General features: G+C 37.0%; 1 protein-coding gene across 1 annotated transcript in view; it reads left to right on the forward strand.

Moving 5' to 3' along the window:
* LOC126481418 (uncharacterized protein C1orf112-like) overlaps positions 1-5,732 on the forward strand; it is a 130,068-nt gene extending 124,336 nt beyond the window's left edge. The window contains exon 13 of the mRNA XM_050105159.1: positions 3,701-5,732. Within this exon, the coding sequence (XP_049961116.1) occupies positions 3,701-4,309 (609 nt within the window). The 3' untranslated portion in view covers positions 4,310-5,732. The remainder of the gene's footprint in view (positions 1-3,700) is intronic.
* Positions 5,733-14,657: the final 8,925 nt, after the last annotated feature.

Here is a 14,657-nt window from a genome sequence, read left to right on the forward strand (position 1 = left end):
CCATAAATCTATAGCATCAATCAAATCCACCCTTAAAGTCTGTTACGTTCAACTGTAGCGCTAGCTTACAAGCGTATAATGGAATCATTTTTGTATTAATTCTAATACCATTTTGACTGTGTCCTTGAATCCATTTCATTATGCCATCTTCTAGTTTTGGCCATTTTTCATTCAGTTCTCTATTTGCCCATTTACTTTTCCATATTTTTTCAGTTTTTTTTTTTTTTACCATCCCACCAATCGTGAATGTTTTTTTCTGTTGTTGGAGGGCCAAAATGCCATTCATCTGCTCTTGTTTACATGTTCTTCTGCATGTACTACTACTTTCAGTTTATAGCCCACATCTTATAAATACCTTTTATTTTTTTCCATTACAAAACTATCTACTAACAAAAATATTGTTCTGTTACTGCTAACACAAATCACTTTCATTTCCAGTTCACTGACACTGTAGATGCATGATGCATGAGTCGCATCGAATGCTTGTCGAGGCATATGGTGGTCATGCTCTATCAGAAGCAACATGCAACAGATGGTTTCAACGGTTCAGAAATAATGATTTTGATGTAAGAAATGAAGAACGTGCAAGACCACCAAAAAAGTTCGAAGACGCCGAATTGCAAGCAATATTGGATGTAGATAATACTTTGAGTCAGAAGCAAATGGCAGCAATGCTAGATGTTGCACAACAAACAATTTCTGGCCATTTGAAAGCTATGGGAAAGATCCAAAAGTGTGGAAAATGGGTGCCACATGAATTGAATGAAAGACAGATGGAAAACCGAAAAACCATTTGTCAAATTTTGCTTCAAAGACATGAAAGAAAATCAATTTTGCATCGAATTGTTTCTGGCAATGAAAAATGGATTTATTTTAAGAATCCTAAACGGGAAAAATCATGGGTTAATCTAGGACAACCATCAACATTGACTGCAAAACCAGATCGATTCAGCAAGAAGAATTTGAACTATGCATTGATAAAAAAAGACCAGAATGGACCAGAAGACATGGCAAAGTAATTTTTTTACACAACAGTGCACCTGCACACAAAGCAAAACTGATTCAGGATACAATCAAAACACTTGGCTGGGAGCTGCTACCCCACCCGCCGTATTCACCAGACTTGTCCCCTTCCGACTACCATTTGTTTTCATCAGTGGGTCTATAAAAGCATTGTATTACCATTTTTGACAGACCTTTGATGCTCGACTTCACCCAGATTAATTCACATTTGGAATGTGTGATAATCTCACTAGATATTATTGATATCTTTACTAAAATAAATACATGGGCACTACTGGCAATTATGATAAATATTTCAATATGAATTTAGAATTTGGTTGCTATCCACCTGCTCGCAGACCTAAAATTTTTGAAGATTGTTTTCCTCAGTATAGAGGTTCTGTCAGCTGCTGGTGGTTGTTTTGAATAATTTGTAGAACCACTTTGCAGGACTGAATCTACTCACTGGAGAAACATCAGAGACTTGCAGTTTTCCACGAAAATTCATTCTTCCTTCATATGTTTTGTTATTGAAAATGTCCCTAGTAAAGTTATTGTTGGATCCTAATACATATCTTTCGAATGTACTGAATTTACACACTTTTAATGCTGTGCCTTGACTACCAGAAAATTTAATGAGGTAGGCAAGTGACAACAATATGCTGAATGTATGGCTCTTTCAGTCAGATTGCTTTTATTTACCAAATAAGTATAAGCAATACAGACATAAACTGTCTATTGGTATTCTAATTATTATTATTATTTTGGTGTGGTTCACACACTGGTGCAGTCTTTCAAGTTAACCGTGGTGGCTTGCATAATTGGTGATGGCTTATGATGGAAAAGGGTAAGGGTGAAAAATAATGACTGTATGTAGGTTGCCCTCACCCCCCCCCTCTCTCTCTCTCTCTCTCTCTCTCTCTCTCTCTCTCTCTTTCTCTCTAGCACTGAGAGTGGAGCAGTGTACAGCTCCCCAACTGACAGGTCACAGGTCACAATTTACGGTGTCACATGTCATAGAATGAAACACTTGAAGGGTTTCCAATTTATCTTCAAAAATTAGTATATACCCAAGTGATGACGAATTGTACACCACTATCTTCCCTCTTGACATCGAAAGATTGGAGACATAAATTTTGGATTCAAGGGTAACTGTAAAAACATGTAGGTGACTTCAGCAGAAGAACTGTTTGAAGGTTTATGTAGACATTACTGACCCTTAGTAGTTGTTCCCCCTTTGTATGTGTTCTTTCCTTCGTACAGATTGAAAGCCAGTTCATCCACGCAGTTAAAAGTGGGATGCACAATTTAACATATAGTCTCAATCATAATGTACTTTTCATATTTCACATAAACAACTGATTTTTGGAGATTACACCTTTGGATGTATATTGTGGGATCTTTAGAGGCAAGAGGCATGGTTTGCAAACTGCCAAACGCAGATTAATCTCTCTATGGCAACAAGTTAGTTTTGATAAATTATTTCTTGCTGCAGCTGCTGTTGTGTTTAGTCTTTCCATGCGGTCTAACCTGTGGAAGTCTGTTTATCTCTGTATAACTGCTGCAACCTACATGCATTTGAACATGCATACTGTATTCGATTACTCCTCTCCCACTACATCTTGTACCTCTCACGCTTGCCTCTATTATGGTTGTGATGGTCTAACGGGTAGAGCAGACTGCAGCCCTAGAGATTCTAGGTAAAAATAAAGATTTGTCCTTGTTCCAGTCCGTCCAGGGCAGCCCTGGATCCACTCAGCCTTCTATAAAATTGAATACTGGGGATCTTTCCTGGTGTAAAAGTTGGCAAGGCAGTGAACTAGCACCCTCCTCCTCCTCCTCCTCCTCCTCCTCCTAGTGCCACAGTAAGTGAAGGGCTGCACTATCTGCGGTCAGGCAAGAAGGCTATTCACATGTTTGGTGCCACAGACTTGACTTGTTCACACTTACCTCTATTACTAAATTGAAAATTCTCTGGTGCTTCAAGAAGTGTCCAAACAATTGATTCTTTCTTTTAATCAAGTTGTGCCACAAATTTCTTTTTTCCCGATTTCAGTTCAGTATCTCTCCATTAGATATACAATCTACCCATCAAAATTTCAACATTCTTCTGTAGCACATTTCAAAAACTTCTATTCCCTTCTTGTCTGAACTGCCATTCACATTTCACTCCTTACAAGGCTACGCTCACAACAAATATCTTAAAAAGGACTTCCCAACACAAATTTATATTAACAGTTTTAGGAATGAAGGAGACCACCACCAAATAACAAAAGGACCGAGTCCTCGTCAGGAACAGCAAAAGAGGGAGGAAACTTGCTAGCTTTCTGAATCAGTCCATCCCGGAATTAGAGGATGACACACACTATTAAATTTCTTTAATATTTTTGTTATTCAATTAATATCTATTTGCTTTGTAAATAAATGGAATTTTCTTAGGACACTTTGGTTCCATTAGCAAGACAATTAGTTTTTATTTTGTAGCATAAGCCAGTTGAAGTACCACTGTTTTCATGTGGTTCCATCTGAGATTCTTGATCTTCATATGTTCTCCTTTTTTATGATGAATGATAAACCAAAAACTTTTTGTAAAAAAATATATCCTGTACTTTGTAAAATGAGACATTTTGTAAATAATGCCATGTAAAAACTTCAGCAGCACTAATTGTATTCATGATCTTCAATTATTTTTTTACAGATTCTCAATGGTTTGAAGGAAGTAGCTGAGAAAGGTTCATCAGCTATGAAATTGCAAATATTACCTGTACTCCGAGCATTGGCATCAAAAACTCTTGACTGTGATGTTAATCAACCGAAGGTCTGCTTCGATATTGGAGTTTTATTTGGCACTTTGATGCAAGATGAAAGCTCAATAGTTCGTCAGGCATCACTAGATGTTTTTGCTTACTTTGCATATGTTACAAAGCATGAACAAATAGTGATAAATTCTGTAAGCCGAAGTAATGTACTACAGAGTCATGTAGCAATGTTCCTTAAAAAACAATTTGCGAAAGTCAATAAATTAAATGCAAAAGATATAAATGAGTATCTAAATAGCCAGAAAAATGTGCAATTCTGCCACAAGTGCAAAAAAACTGAACTTTTTGAGGATGTAGCAGAGGAAAAAACTGAGCAAAAAGCCAAGAAACCAAAAATTGATCAGTGTTCCCAGAATGTCTCTGAAGTTCTTGACAGGATTGAGGCAGATACAGCTTTAATAGTTAATATGCTTGATGAAGATAGCTTGCCAGAAATTGCCAGGACAAAGGTAGTATCCATTATGGCACAATTGGAGGGACTCCTGTGACGCATTACATTATGAAAATTTTATTAGTAAAATAAGCCCATGTGTTATAAATTTCCCCAAACCAGTTCACATAAATCTCATTTATACTTTCTTACACCCACCTATAAGCCCAAGCCCAAACTCCGCCCTACCCACACTCTCTCTCTCTCTCTCTCTCTCTCTCTCTCTCTCTCTCTCTCTCACACACACTCACACACACACACACACACACACACACACACACACACATCACTGCTGCAAAGTCTCAACCTATTTCATATTTAATTAAATCTCTATTATTATTACTACTACTACTACTACTACTACTACTACTACTACTACTAGTATAACAACGTTTCAATATACTGGATTATCATTGTACTTCAGTTACTGTAAAATCAGTAAATGGAAATAAGACTGATGTAGATTAGTGTTGTAGGAATTCATTATGTTTCAAAATGTAAGTAATTCATTACATTTGTGAGTAATGAGTAATATAATGATCCAAATTATGTACAAGCTAACAATTTGTTTGAAGATACCGCAGTTTTGATTTTTGTTGTCCAGATGTTAAACCATGCTTCCTCCTTTTGACTTAACTATACAAAGGAAAAAGTACCGTAGAAAGAAAGAAAGGAAAGCAGTTATATAAGTCCCTTTGGATGGCATTATTTCTCGAGTGCTTACCTATAACACAAGCCAATTTAAGTACCAGGTTTGTGTGAATACTGCACAGAAAACTGTGTGGTTATATTGTAATGAAGGTTGTATGTAGTGAATAATTTAAATCTCAGGTACATACAAAAATTTTCTATTAATTTGTAAGCAAAAGAGGTAATTATTTTTTTAAAAAAAGTCATACAAAAACTTTAAATTTGTTAATGTGATGTATGTTATGTTTTATATTGTACTCTATGAACTGAGTAAATGTTGTAGATCTGGAGAAAACTGCAACTCTGCCCTGCCCTGTGGTGCAAGTACAGAATAAAGTTTTTAATGAAAAAGAAAACAATGTGTTAGTTGTAAACTAACAAAAGCCAGCCCTTTCAAAGAACTACATCTGATTACTTATTTAATTATGATAATCTACCTCATCTTTGTAAATTATAAATAATTCCAGACCTGCTTTAATAATTCCTGTAATCAGTGCAATGTATTTCTTTTGCAAACAGAATATCAAGAAGATTCATTGCAAGAGTAGAACTATAATGCGGAACTGGCTATTCCAAAAGAGTTTGTGTCAGAAAGTCAACAAGGGGAAAACAACAGCACCATGTAAAATGAAAGTAAACAAGGAGATTCCATTAACTGAGGGGATTCAAAAACTTAATAAAACAAAAGTGCAAAAGGCATATAAGTGTACAACAAATTATTAAAAGAAATATAGAGACACTCACAAGTTGTGACTCATACACAGATAGCTCGAGTTTGAGTCATCATCAAGGCGTCATAATCTGATATCTAGACTTCACAAAAAACATCATAGGCAACATGCTGTAAATTACATTATCTTTACTTATAGGTGAATGCCCTGCAAAAACATTGTGTCCAACATTGTCATATTCAACAAACAATCAGCTCCAGAAAAAACTTCGTATTAGATTTCCATTGTATGACGTGAATAAAACAGTGTTCGTGTTGGCAACATTTCGTTCCACCAAAATCTTTCCAACTTCATTCTGTGTGTATGTAAGTGATTACAAAGGACTATTTTTAAGGTAAGAGTTCACATAAGAGGTACACAGATTTTATGTGATGTACTGTAGAGGAAATGATGAAAATGAGTGAAGATTAGGAGTGATTTCATTCTCCAAAAATAGTTCTCTTAGTAAGAAAAGGGTAGCTACCGCACTTCCCTGACAGTTTTCAAATTACATAAAACTCAAACACAAGCTCAGTGTATTTTATAATTCCATGTGTTTCGATTTTAGGAATCGCTAACCTTCTCTGTAGTGCAACTGGAAACAGTTTAGTTTGTAAGTGGAAATATGATTTAGACTCCCACTTTCCCATAGAACATATGATCTAAATAGCCACATATTTGGCTTTGCTATGGGACTGTATTCGCAATAGTAAGTAAAATCTTTCCTATTTGTAATTATTAAGAGGTTCAAATAAATGAAGTGTCACACAAACAGTAACTTCTTTGAATAAACTTACTGTAATCATAATAGGACTAAAACCAAATTTAATTGACTTCTTATCTGTTGATATCATCTAGAATGTTGAAGGGAATAGTATAGAATCTTTGTCATATAACATGTCTTATACAGTCATTTGATTAAAATATTGATAACTTGTCAATGAATACAGATGTATGCCTACAAAGTTATTTATAAAAATCACACACACATACAGTATGCATCCACAAGCAAGCATGTTACAACATAAAAATCTAAATGGCTAAATGGGTGTTTAATTTCTTCCTTGTTCTTAAATTGTTCCACATTATTATAACAATTTCTTTTAAGTATTTATAGTGTTTGTTTCTACAGTTTATAAATTTGGGCATGTATAAAAAGAACGCATCTCCATTAAAAGAGAACACACACACACACACACACACACACACACACACACACACACACACACAGATTGTATGTGTGTTTTAGTTTGTGTTTGTATTCGTTCAATGCCCCAAAAAATTATTGTGTATCTTACAATTGATATAAAATATGGATGATAAACAATTTTCTTAACAGCTAAGTCAGTTACTTTATTTAAAATACTAGTTGCATAAACAAAACTGTTCAATCATTTCACTGAGCAGCCCACATTATCAGTACATGACAAGTTTGTTTATAGTAATAGTAACTCCAAGAAATTTAATAGTCTCTGCCCTCATAATTTAACTATAATATGTATTCAGCAGTATGTCTAGACCTGAAGTGTACAATTTGTGTTTGTGTAAGGTTCAGTTTCAAAGTCCGCCTGCTTAACTGCGTGGTAACATGCTTGCCTCCCATGCTCTGGGCCCGATATCGATTCCCGGCTGTGTCTGAGATTTTCTCTGCTCAGGGATTGGGTGTTGCGTTGTTGTCATCATCATCATTTCATCCTCATCATTGGCCACAGGTCGCCCAATCTGGCGTCGACTGAAATAAGACTTGCACTTGGCGGCTGAATCCGACTGGGACATCCCAGCCAACAATGCCATATGATCATTTCATTTTTTCAGTTTCAAAGCATCATTATTTATCCAATTTTCAAGTTGTTTGTACAGCAAACTACTACTTTTGAGTCATCTGCATACAGAACTGTTTCTGAAGTTACCTCAAATGACATGTCATTTATTTAATACAGGAACAGTAATGGACCTAGTATGGACTGCTGGAGTATGCCTGCATGTATTTTCTTCCAGCTAGAACAGGCTTTCTCACCCACTGTTTTCCATTTTTGAGACAGGGTGATTTAAGCTCAAAGATTTTTCCATGGGAGCCATAAGGAGCCATTTTGTGAAGTAGCAGCTTATGGTTTACTGTATCAGCTGGTTTAGTGAGGTCACAAAAGGTATCAGATATGAACTACTTTTTATCAAGGCATTTGCTTATTTTAGTGATTGGTTCATTAATAATGTGCATAATGCTTCTTGCTGTACTTTTCTTCTTGATTTCCCACTATTGACTCAGACTTTTTTTAATCTCACCCTGTCTGCCCTTTTTTGGATAGGTTGAGCTTCTGCATATTTCAGCCTGGAAGGAAAGCAGCCTTCATTAGATGACAGATTTATTATCTGGCAGAGTTGGGGGGATATTATGACATCCTACTTTTATTATTTTTATCAAAATTTCATGTCCGCCAACAGATTTAAGATTTTTGTAAAGGTTTTTATAATGCTAGCCACTTCATGGCAGGATACATGAAACTGATGTGTTATTGACTTTAATTATCAGCCTATTTCTGTTGGAAAAATATGGGGAAAGGAGGAGTTTAAAAATAAGATAAAGTTCAACTCTGTTCACCCCAGTAATTTCTGCATGTATCTACAACAGAAAGCCTGTGCTTATGAACTGCTGCTACCAGAAAAGTTATCTATAATTATTTCCTACTGGGAAACTTTCAAATATTCTTTCAAAAATTTCAGTCATTATTATATCACCTAGCAAACCAAACAAAACAAATAATAGTTATGGAGATTTTAATATTAAATTTTCTGAAAGATTTAGATAAAACATTAGAAAACATTACTTAACACTCATGAGTTCTGTTGTATATTTTTCCACCAGAGTTACACAGGAAAGCAGTGCACTAACAGACAAAATGTTTGTAGGTGAATGAATTATTAATCAGTGACAAAGGTGTGTCCAGTAATGAATTGCCTCCATGGCCATGACACGTAAAGATCCATACTAAATAACATAACTGACTGCAGTGAAATGTCTTCATGGGAAATGGAGAAATTAGTAACAGACAATAGAAAATTTCAAAGCAGCCTTACAGGAGGTTGACTTGAAGGATGGGGGCATATCAATTCCAACTGTATTTATGAGTGGATTGATATCAATCTGTAACAGGTGCTTACACAAGAAAACAGTAAAGTATGGCATTAAATAAAGGCATAAAAAAATCTTTGGCTTATAAAATGAAATTTTATTGATTTTTTTAGGCCAAACAAGGAAGTTGGTCTGATTTCATGTTACAAGAAATACTGTACTGTCTTAAGGACAGTGATTTATTATATCAAAAACCTCTGTATAATGTTTGAAATTAATCATTCAGATAATGAAATTAAATCTGTTTGGCAATTGTTAAAACCAAAACCCATTAAGGAATGTTGGGACTTTCTTATTAAAGAGACCAGACAAATAAGAGGTAAGTCAGGTAACCAGCATATTTAATAATAACTCCCTAGAAGTATAGTAGCTCAGAAGATTGACATGGACAGTTCAAGGGATAAAGTAATAGAATACATCAGCAAAGTAATGATACATATGTTCAGCCAAATCACAATAAATTTATTGCTGTATGAAAGAATTTAAGTATGTGAAGGGTCTCTGCATGAGGCTCTTCATGATTGTGCCATACCACACAGCTTCATTTGTTTGCCTTAGGTACCTCAATTGTTGGTGAAAATGGTCTATTACCCTAGATGTAAAGAAAAAAAGGGAAAAGACTGAGCAGCTGAGAGTGTTTGTGGTGGCCACAGTACATTATCCATATTTAATTTTAACACTTCATTAGGTTATTGGTACTTGTCGGAGCCCCACATGCATGTTTGATACCTTTAAGTGCCATATTTCAATGTATCTGTTCTTTCCTCTTCTTGTCTGAACAGTTGAATGTATGAATGAGAGTGTGCAAGGATTTCAGTGTGTAGATCCATGAGAGTGTAGTAGTCTGCCACTGTATCAGAATAGTCAACTGTAGGAAATACATACCAGGTAGCAAAGAGGTTTCTGTTTGCCTTGTATGAACCTTTTGTATAGGTTGGCACCACAATAGGGGTTCCTCTGGCCACTTCCATAGGTCCAGGGACAGTTTTACTTGGAGAGTGAATGCTTGTGGAGTGTTCCGTGGGGCGCGAGACAGGTGAGACCTTCTGGCGGTAAGTGTGTCTTTTCGAGGAGAAGTTAATGTATTTTATGTAAGTTTTTCAAAGCTAGTCAAAGTAAATGATTCCTTTCTTCATTCATAGTTTATTATCATGTGTGACAAATTTTAGTTGCTAATTCATGAGTGTTAAAAGCATTAAAATCCATGGACGGTGTAGGCTATTGTTCGACTGAACTGTTAATCAAACACATGGAGCTGTGCTGAGTTTACTGTGATTCAGTTCATTTTGTTTAGTATCCCTTTTGCGAGAGCAGGTATATTGTGCATGGTTTCTGTGATTTTATGACTGAATTTTGTGCAATTCATCTCACTTGATAACTTTCTTTGTGCACCCTTTTGTTTGTGATGACCACGTGGTCGTGATCTAATGAGAAAGTTTACAGTGCCAAGGCCACAATGATCTTCTGCTGTAGAGCATCTGAATTAATTGTGAATCTTTATTATGCGTCATTTTTATAGCAATTCACTTCAATACAAATTTTATTCATTTATCCTGCATGTTAAAATCAAGGGAACACCAATGTGTGCTGTGGTGGAGGTTTTGATTTCTTTTCCTTCTTCTTAGTCTCTCACGTGCATGTGAATGTAAGTGTTCATGATTAAACCATTCTTTGATCATTCCTCTTCCATAGATCATAGACCTTGCAGCGGACTCCGAAGTAAAGTTCTAGGGTTAATTAATACACGACGTAATAGTTTGCAGGCAACAGCAACCATCATCTTATTCACTATACACTTATAATTAAATTTATGGATCTAATAAAAGTTCTTTTGCCAGAATTTTTGTTTACGCTCTCACTGCTAAAACTCCATTCCATGCTTCATCCAGCTGTGATGTACAGTGCATCCTACATCATTGTATTTGTGCAACAGTTGTATTGAGGCCACAATTTACCCCCATATTGAGATTAATTGTAAAGATACCCCTTAATAGTAAAGATACCTTTCATATGGCGACCCTGATCTCTGAGTATGCTCTTCCTAGGAATTTTCTGCGAAAAAGTCAGGTTCCGTAGAATGTATCAATGCACTAACTATTCAAAATTTTATCCCTTTAGCACTTGTACAATTTCTGCATTGTTTCAAGTATCAGCGTGGAAACAGCGTTTGTGATCTATACGGCATTGTTCTTTCGTTTTATTTCTGATTTTGTGTGTGTATTTTTGGTGTGTTAATTCATAGCCCGATAGTAGGATCGTGTGACAATATCAATTTCCAGGGACGTATTTTAAGTACGTACAGGTAATTTGTCATTGTTTTGCATGCGAAAGATGTTACTTGTGTGAGGCTGTTGCAATCTCGTTCTCGTCTACGTACAGTAATTTTGGTGCTAGGATCTTATGAGAATTTTTGCGTGCCAAGCAGTATTCTTGTAGTAAGTGACTGGTGCAAAGTTAGTCAGCTATAAATAATAGACACGCGTAGCCACTCTAAGAGCAACTCGAGATGCGACGAAACAGAAAATACCGTGCCTTTCAGAGAAATTTCACATAGGGAACTGGAAAACATCGCAAATGAACTAAACAATATTCCCGCTTCCCAAAAGTGTTAGCGAATTAAACGACTCATTCTTTGCACCAGACTTCAGTAGTGCCACTGGAAATATATCCTCACAAAGTGCACAACAATGTGCCACACAGAGTTCCCAGAGTGCAGACAACATATTTGCTGGATCCGCCAACTGTATAGCAACGAACCATGTGCCATGTTTACATGAATGGGCACAGTTCATGGCACAATTTGATGTGCTAATGATCGCGACCAATGCGCACATGGTTGAAAATTTAGGGGCACAGATGACTGCGAATAATAGCCGATTAGAGGTTTGGATCTCCACTATCAAAGAAGACTTTGGAGCGCACATGACGGCGAATTCCAAGCAAGTGGCTAATGTACGAGGCAAATTACGAGATGTAACAACAAACATTAACACGTAGCGTGCGGCCGATGTAATATTATGTCTTCAGAAGGAAACAGAATTGTGTAGCCGACATAATATTACATCTCAGCAGTTACAATGTTTCTCTGTGGTGTCAAACATATATTTACGACTCCTATGAAGTCTGAGTGGTCTACAGGCTTCATAGTTTCAACTGCGAGTGCTAGATGGCAGCAGTGCACTCAGTGGAATACTTTGTGTTTATGAAAGACTTTGTCATTGTAGCTTACTTTGTAGACATTGTCTGGAGTTGGCATCTTCTCAGTTTCGTTCATTTTGAGTGTTTTCGTGTTGATTTTCATTTTGATATGTGCAGTGAACAGGATAAACGTTTGGAGCAAATGATTTATGAAGTCCTTGATGAGTTTTCAGGTGGTGAAATAGGGCTTTCTGATGACGATTCGGATTGTATGTCATCTGAAAATTGTGGTAAGTGTTTCAGATTTAGTCACTGCAAATGGTGTTTTTTTTTTTTTTTTTTAGCTTCCCAGAATTTTATATTATGAATTATGCTCCTGCAGGTACTTCAGGAAATGAATCAGGTCATGTTTTGCCTTCTACATCTATGAATCCTCAAAGTAGAAAAAGAAGTCGAAGTTACTTTGATGGTGACTGGACAGATGATCACGAAATTCCTGACGTAGCTGTATACACAGGACCTCATAGATTGGTACAGAATGTATCTATTGATGAATCAAGTGATACTTTAGATATATTCTACGTTAAAACAGTGGAAAACTGTAACAAATGCAGATATGAAAAAATTCCTTGCTGCATCTGGCAATAAGTGAGAGGCCAAACATGAAGAGCCACTGAAGTACTGATCCTGTCGTAAGCTGTAATTTTTGTCCCAGTGATTTGTCAAGAGATATACAGAGGGGTCCAAAAAAATGTATCCACTGTTTAAAAGTCCATAACTTGCAAACTAAGTGACGGAGTTGTCTCATTTTTGGTGAAAGTGTAGCTTAAAGTCCAACTTAAAGATATCACTGTAGGTGTTTGAAATGGTCACCATTAACATCCACACACAAACGCTGCCGCTGCACTGCAGCACGAACTACTGACTGCAACGTGTTCAGTTGGTTATTTGCACATGAATGTACGATGGATTCTCGAAGTTCATCCAATGTGCGTGGTTTTTGTCAATAAACGACATCCTTTAGTGTTCCCCACAGGTAAAAGTCCAGAGGAGTTAGGTCTGGGGAATGTGGTGGATACTCCACAGCACCTCTACGGCCTATCCATCTTCCTGGTAGATTTTCGTTGAGATACGTCCTAACATGATTTTGGTAGTGGGCTGGGACACCATCTTGTTGAAAGTAAACTCTTCCGTCTCCATACAAGCCTCCGATTGCAGGTAAAATGGATGTCTGAAGCTTCTGAAGGTATACCTCACCGGTAACTGTGTCGTCAAAGAAGAATGGCCCAATCAAGCCCCGGTAAGACAACCGACACCACACATTTACTACTGACAAAAATCACGGCTTTGTCTACATGGACGTTTGGATTTTCGGTGGCCCAGTAGATGCAATTGTGGTGATTTACTGTACCATTGAGTTTGAACTGTGCCTCATCAGACCACACAATCATCTCTGCAAACTCTTCATCATTGCGCACCATGTTAGTAAACCACTCGCAGTACTCCATTCTACAATCTGTGTCGTCCTTGTTCATTGCATGTAGCAATCATGAGATGTAGCACTTCCACTTTGCTGCCTGCAAAATTCGCCAAACACTTGAGCGACTCACTCCAGTTTCATGGGCACACTGTCTCGCAGACTTCTGTGGTGAGCGAGTGAAATTGTTGTAACACACAATGGGAGTTAGCTGGACTTGTTACTGTTACAGGTCGTCCAGATCGTTGTTTGTGTACTTCTGTAACTCAGCCTTCGGCTTCAAATTTGTCTCGAATGCGACGAATCGTTAAACGTGTCGGTGGCTCTGTTTGATACTCATTTCGCCATTGCCGTTGAACCTCATTAATGTTTACGTACTTAAAATACCACTTCCAAACTGACCTCTTTTCATCGAATGTAAGCCTTGTGCCAGCTAAGTTTACTCGAGCAACTAGGTGCAACTAAGAACAAAACACTGACTATCTGGTGACTGTCATCTGACAAAACAAAATGCAATACAACACTTGTGTGGCGATTGCCGGCACTACAAACTATTACACTACCAAAGATGAGACAACTCCGTCAACTAGTTTGCCAGTTATGGACTTTTAAACAGTGGATAAATTTTTTTGGGCCCCTCTGTATTTATGAACATTTTATCTATATTTCACCTCAATGATAAAAAAGTCAAAAAAGAAAGGTGAACCAGGTTTTGATGCACTTTATAAAATTAGACCTCTCCTCAATTCATTGAGAGAGAATTTCCAAAATACTTATTATCCAGAGAAAACAGCAACAGTCGATGACGGAATTTGTCCCTACAGAAGAAGAGTAGGCTTCAAGGTTTATATGACCAATAAGCCAAACAATTATGGTTTGAAGCTGCATGTTTTGGCTGAATCCAGAACAGGATACATCTGGAATTTTGAGGAATGCCATGGAAGAGATGAGATTGTAGACAACAGTGCTTCTAGTGTCGTGAAGCGTTTGGCCAATAAACTTCTGGGTAAAGGGTACACTGTATGTTGGTTGTTTCTACACAAGTGTTCAGTTAGCTGATGATAATGCTGGTCTTATTGGGAAGTGATGAAAAACAGGTCCGTCGCAAAGGGAATGTACTCGCCTTGCACTCATCTCGTCTGGATGGTCAGCACAAGGCACACAGCTACAATGCAGAGTATCAGAACAAGAAGAGCAACAGAGAAACTGAAACCTGCAGCAGTTGTTGACTATAATAAAAACAAAGCTGGGGCAGACCTAT

Source organism: Schistocerca serialis, chromosome 5, assembly GCF_023864345.2.
Source record: "Schistocerca serialis cubense isolate TAMUIC-IGC-003099 chromosome 5, iqSchSeri2.2, whole genome shotgun sequence".
Classification (NCBI taxonomy): domain Eukaryota; kingdom Metazoa; phylum Arthropoda; class Insecta; order Orthoptera; family Acrididae; genus Schistocerca; species Schistocerca serialis.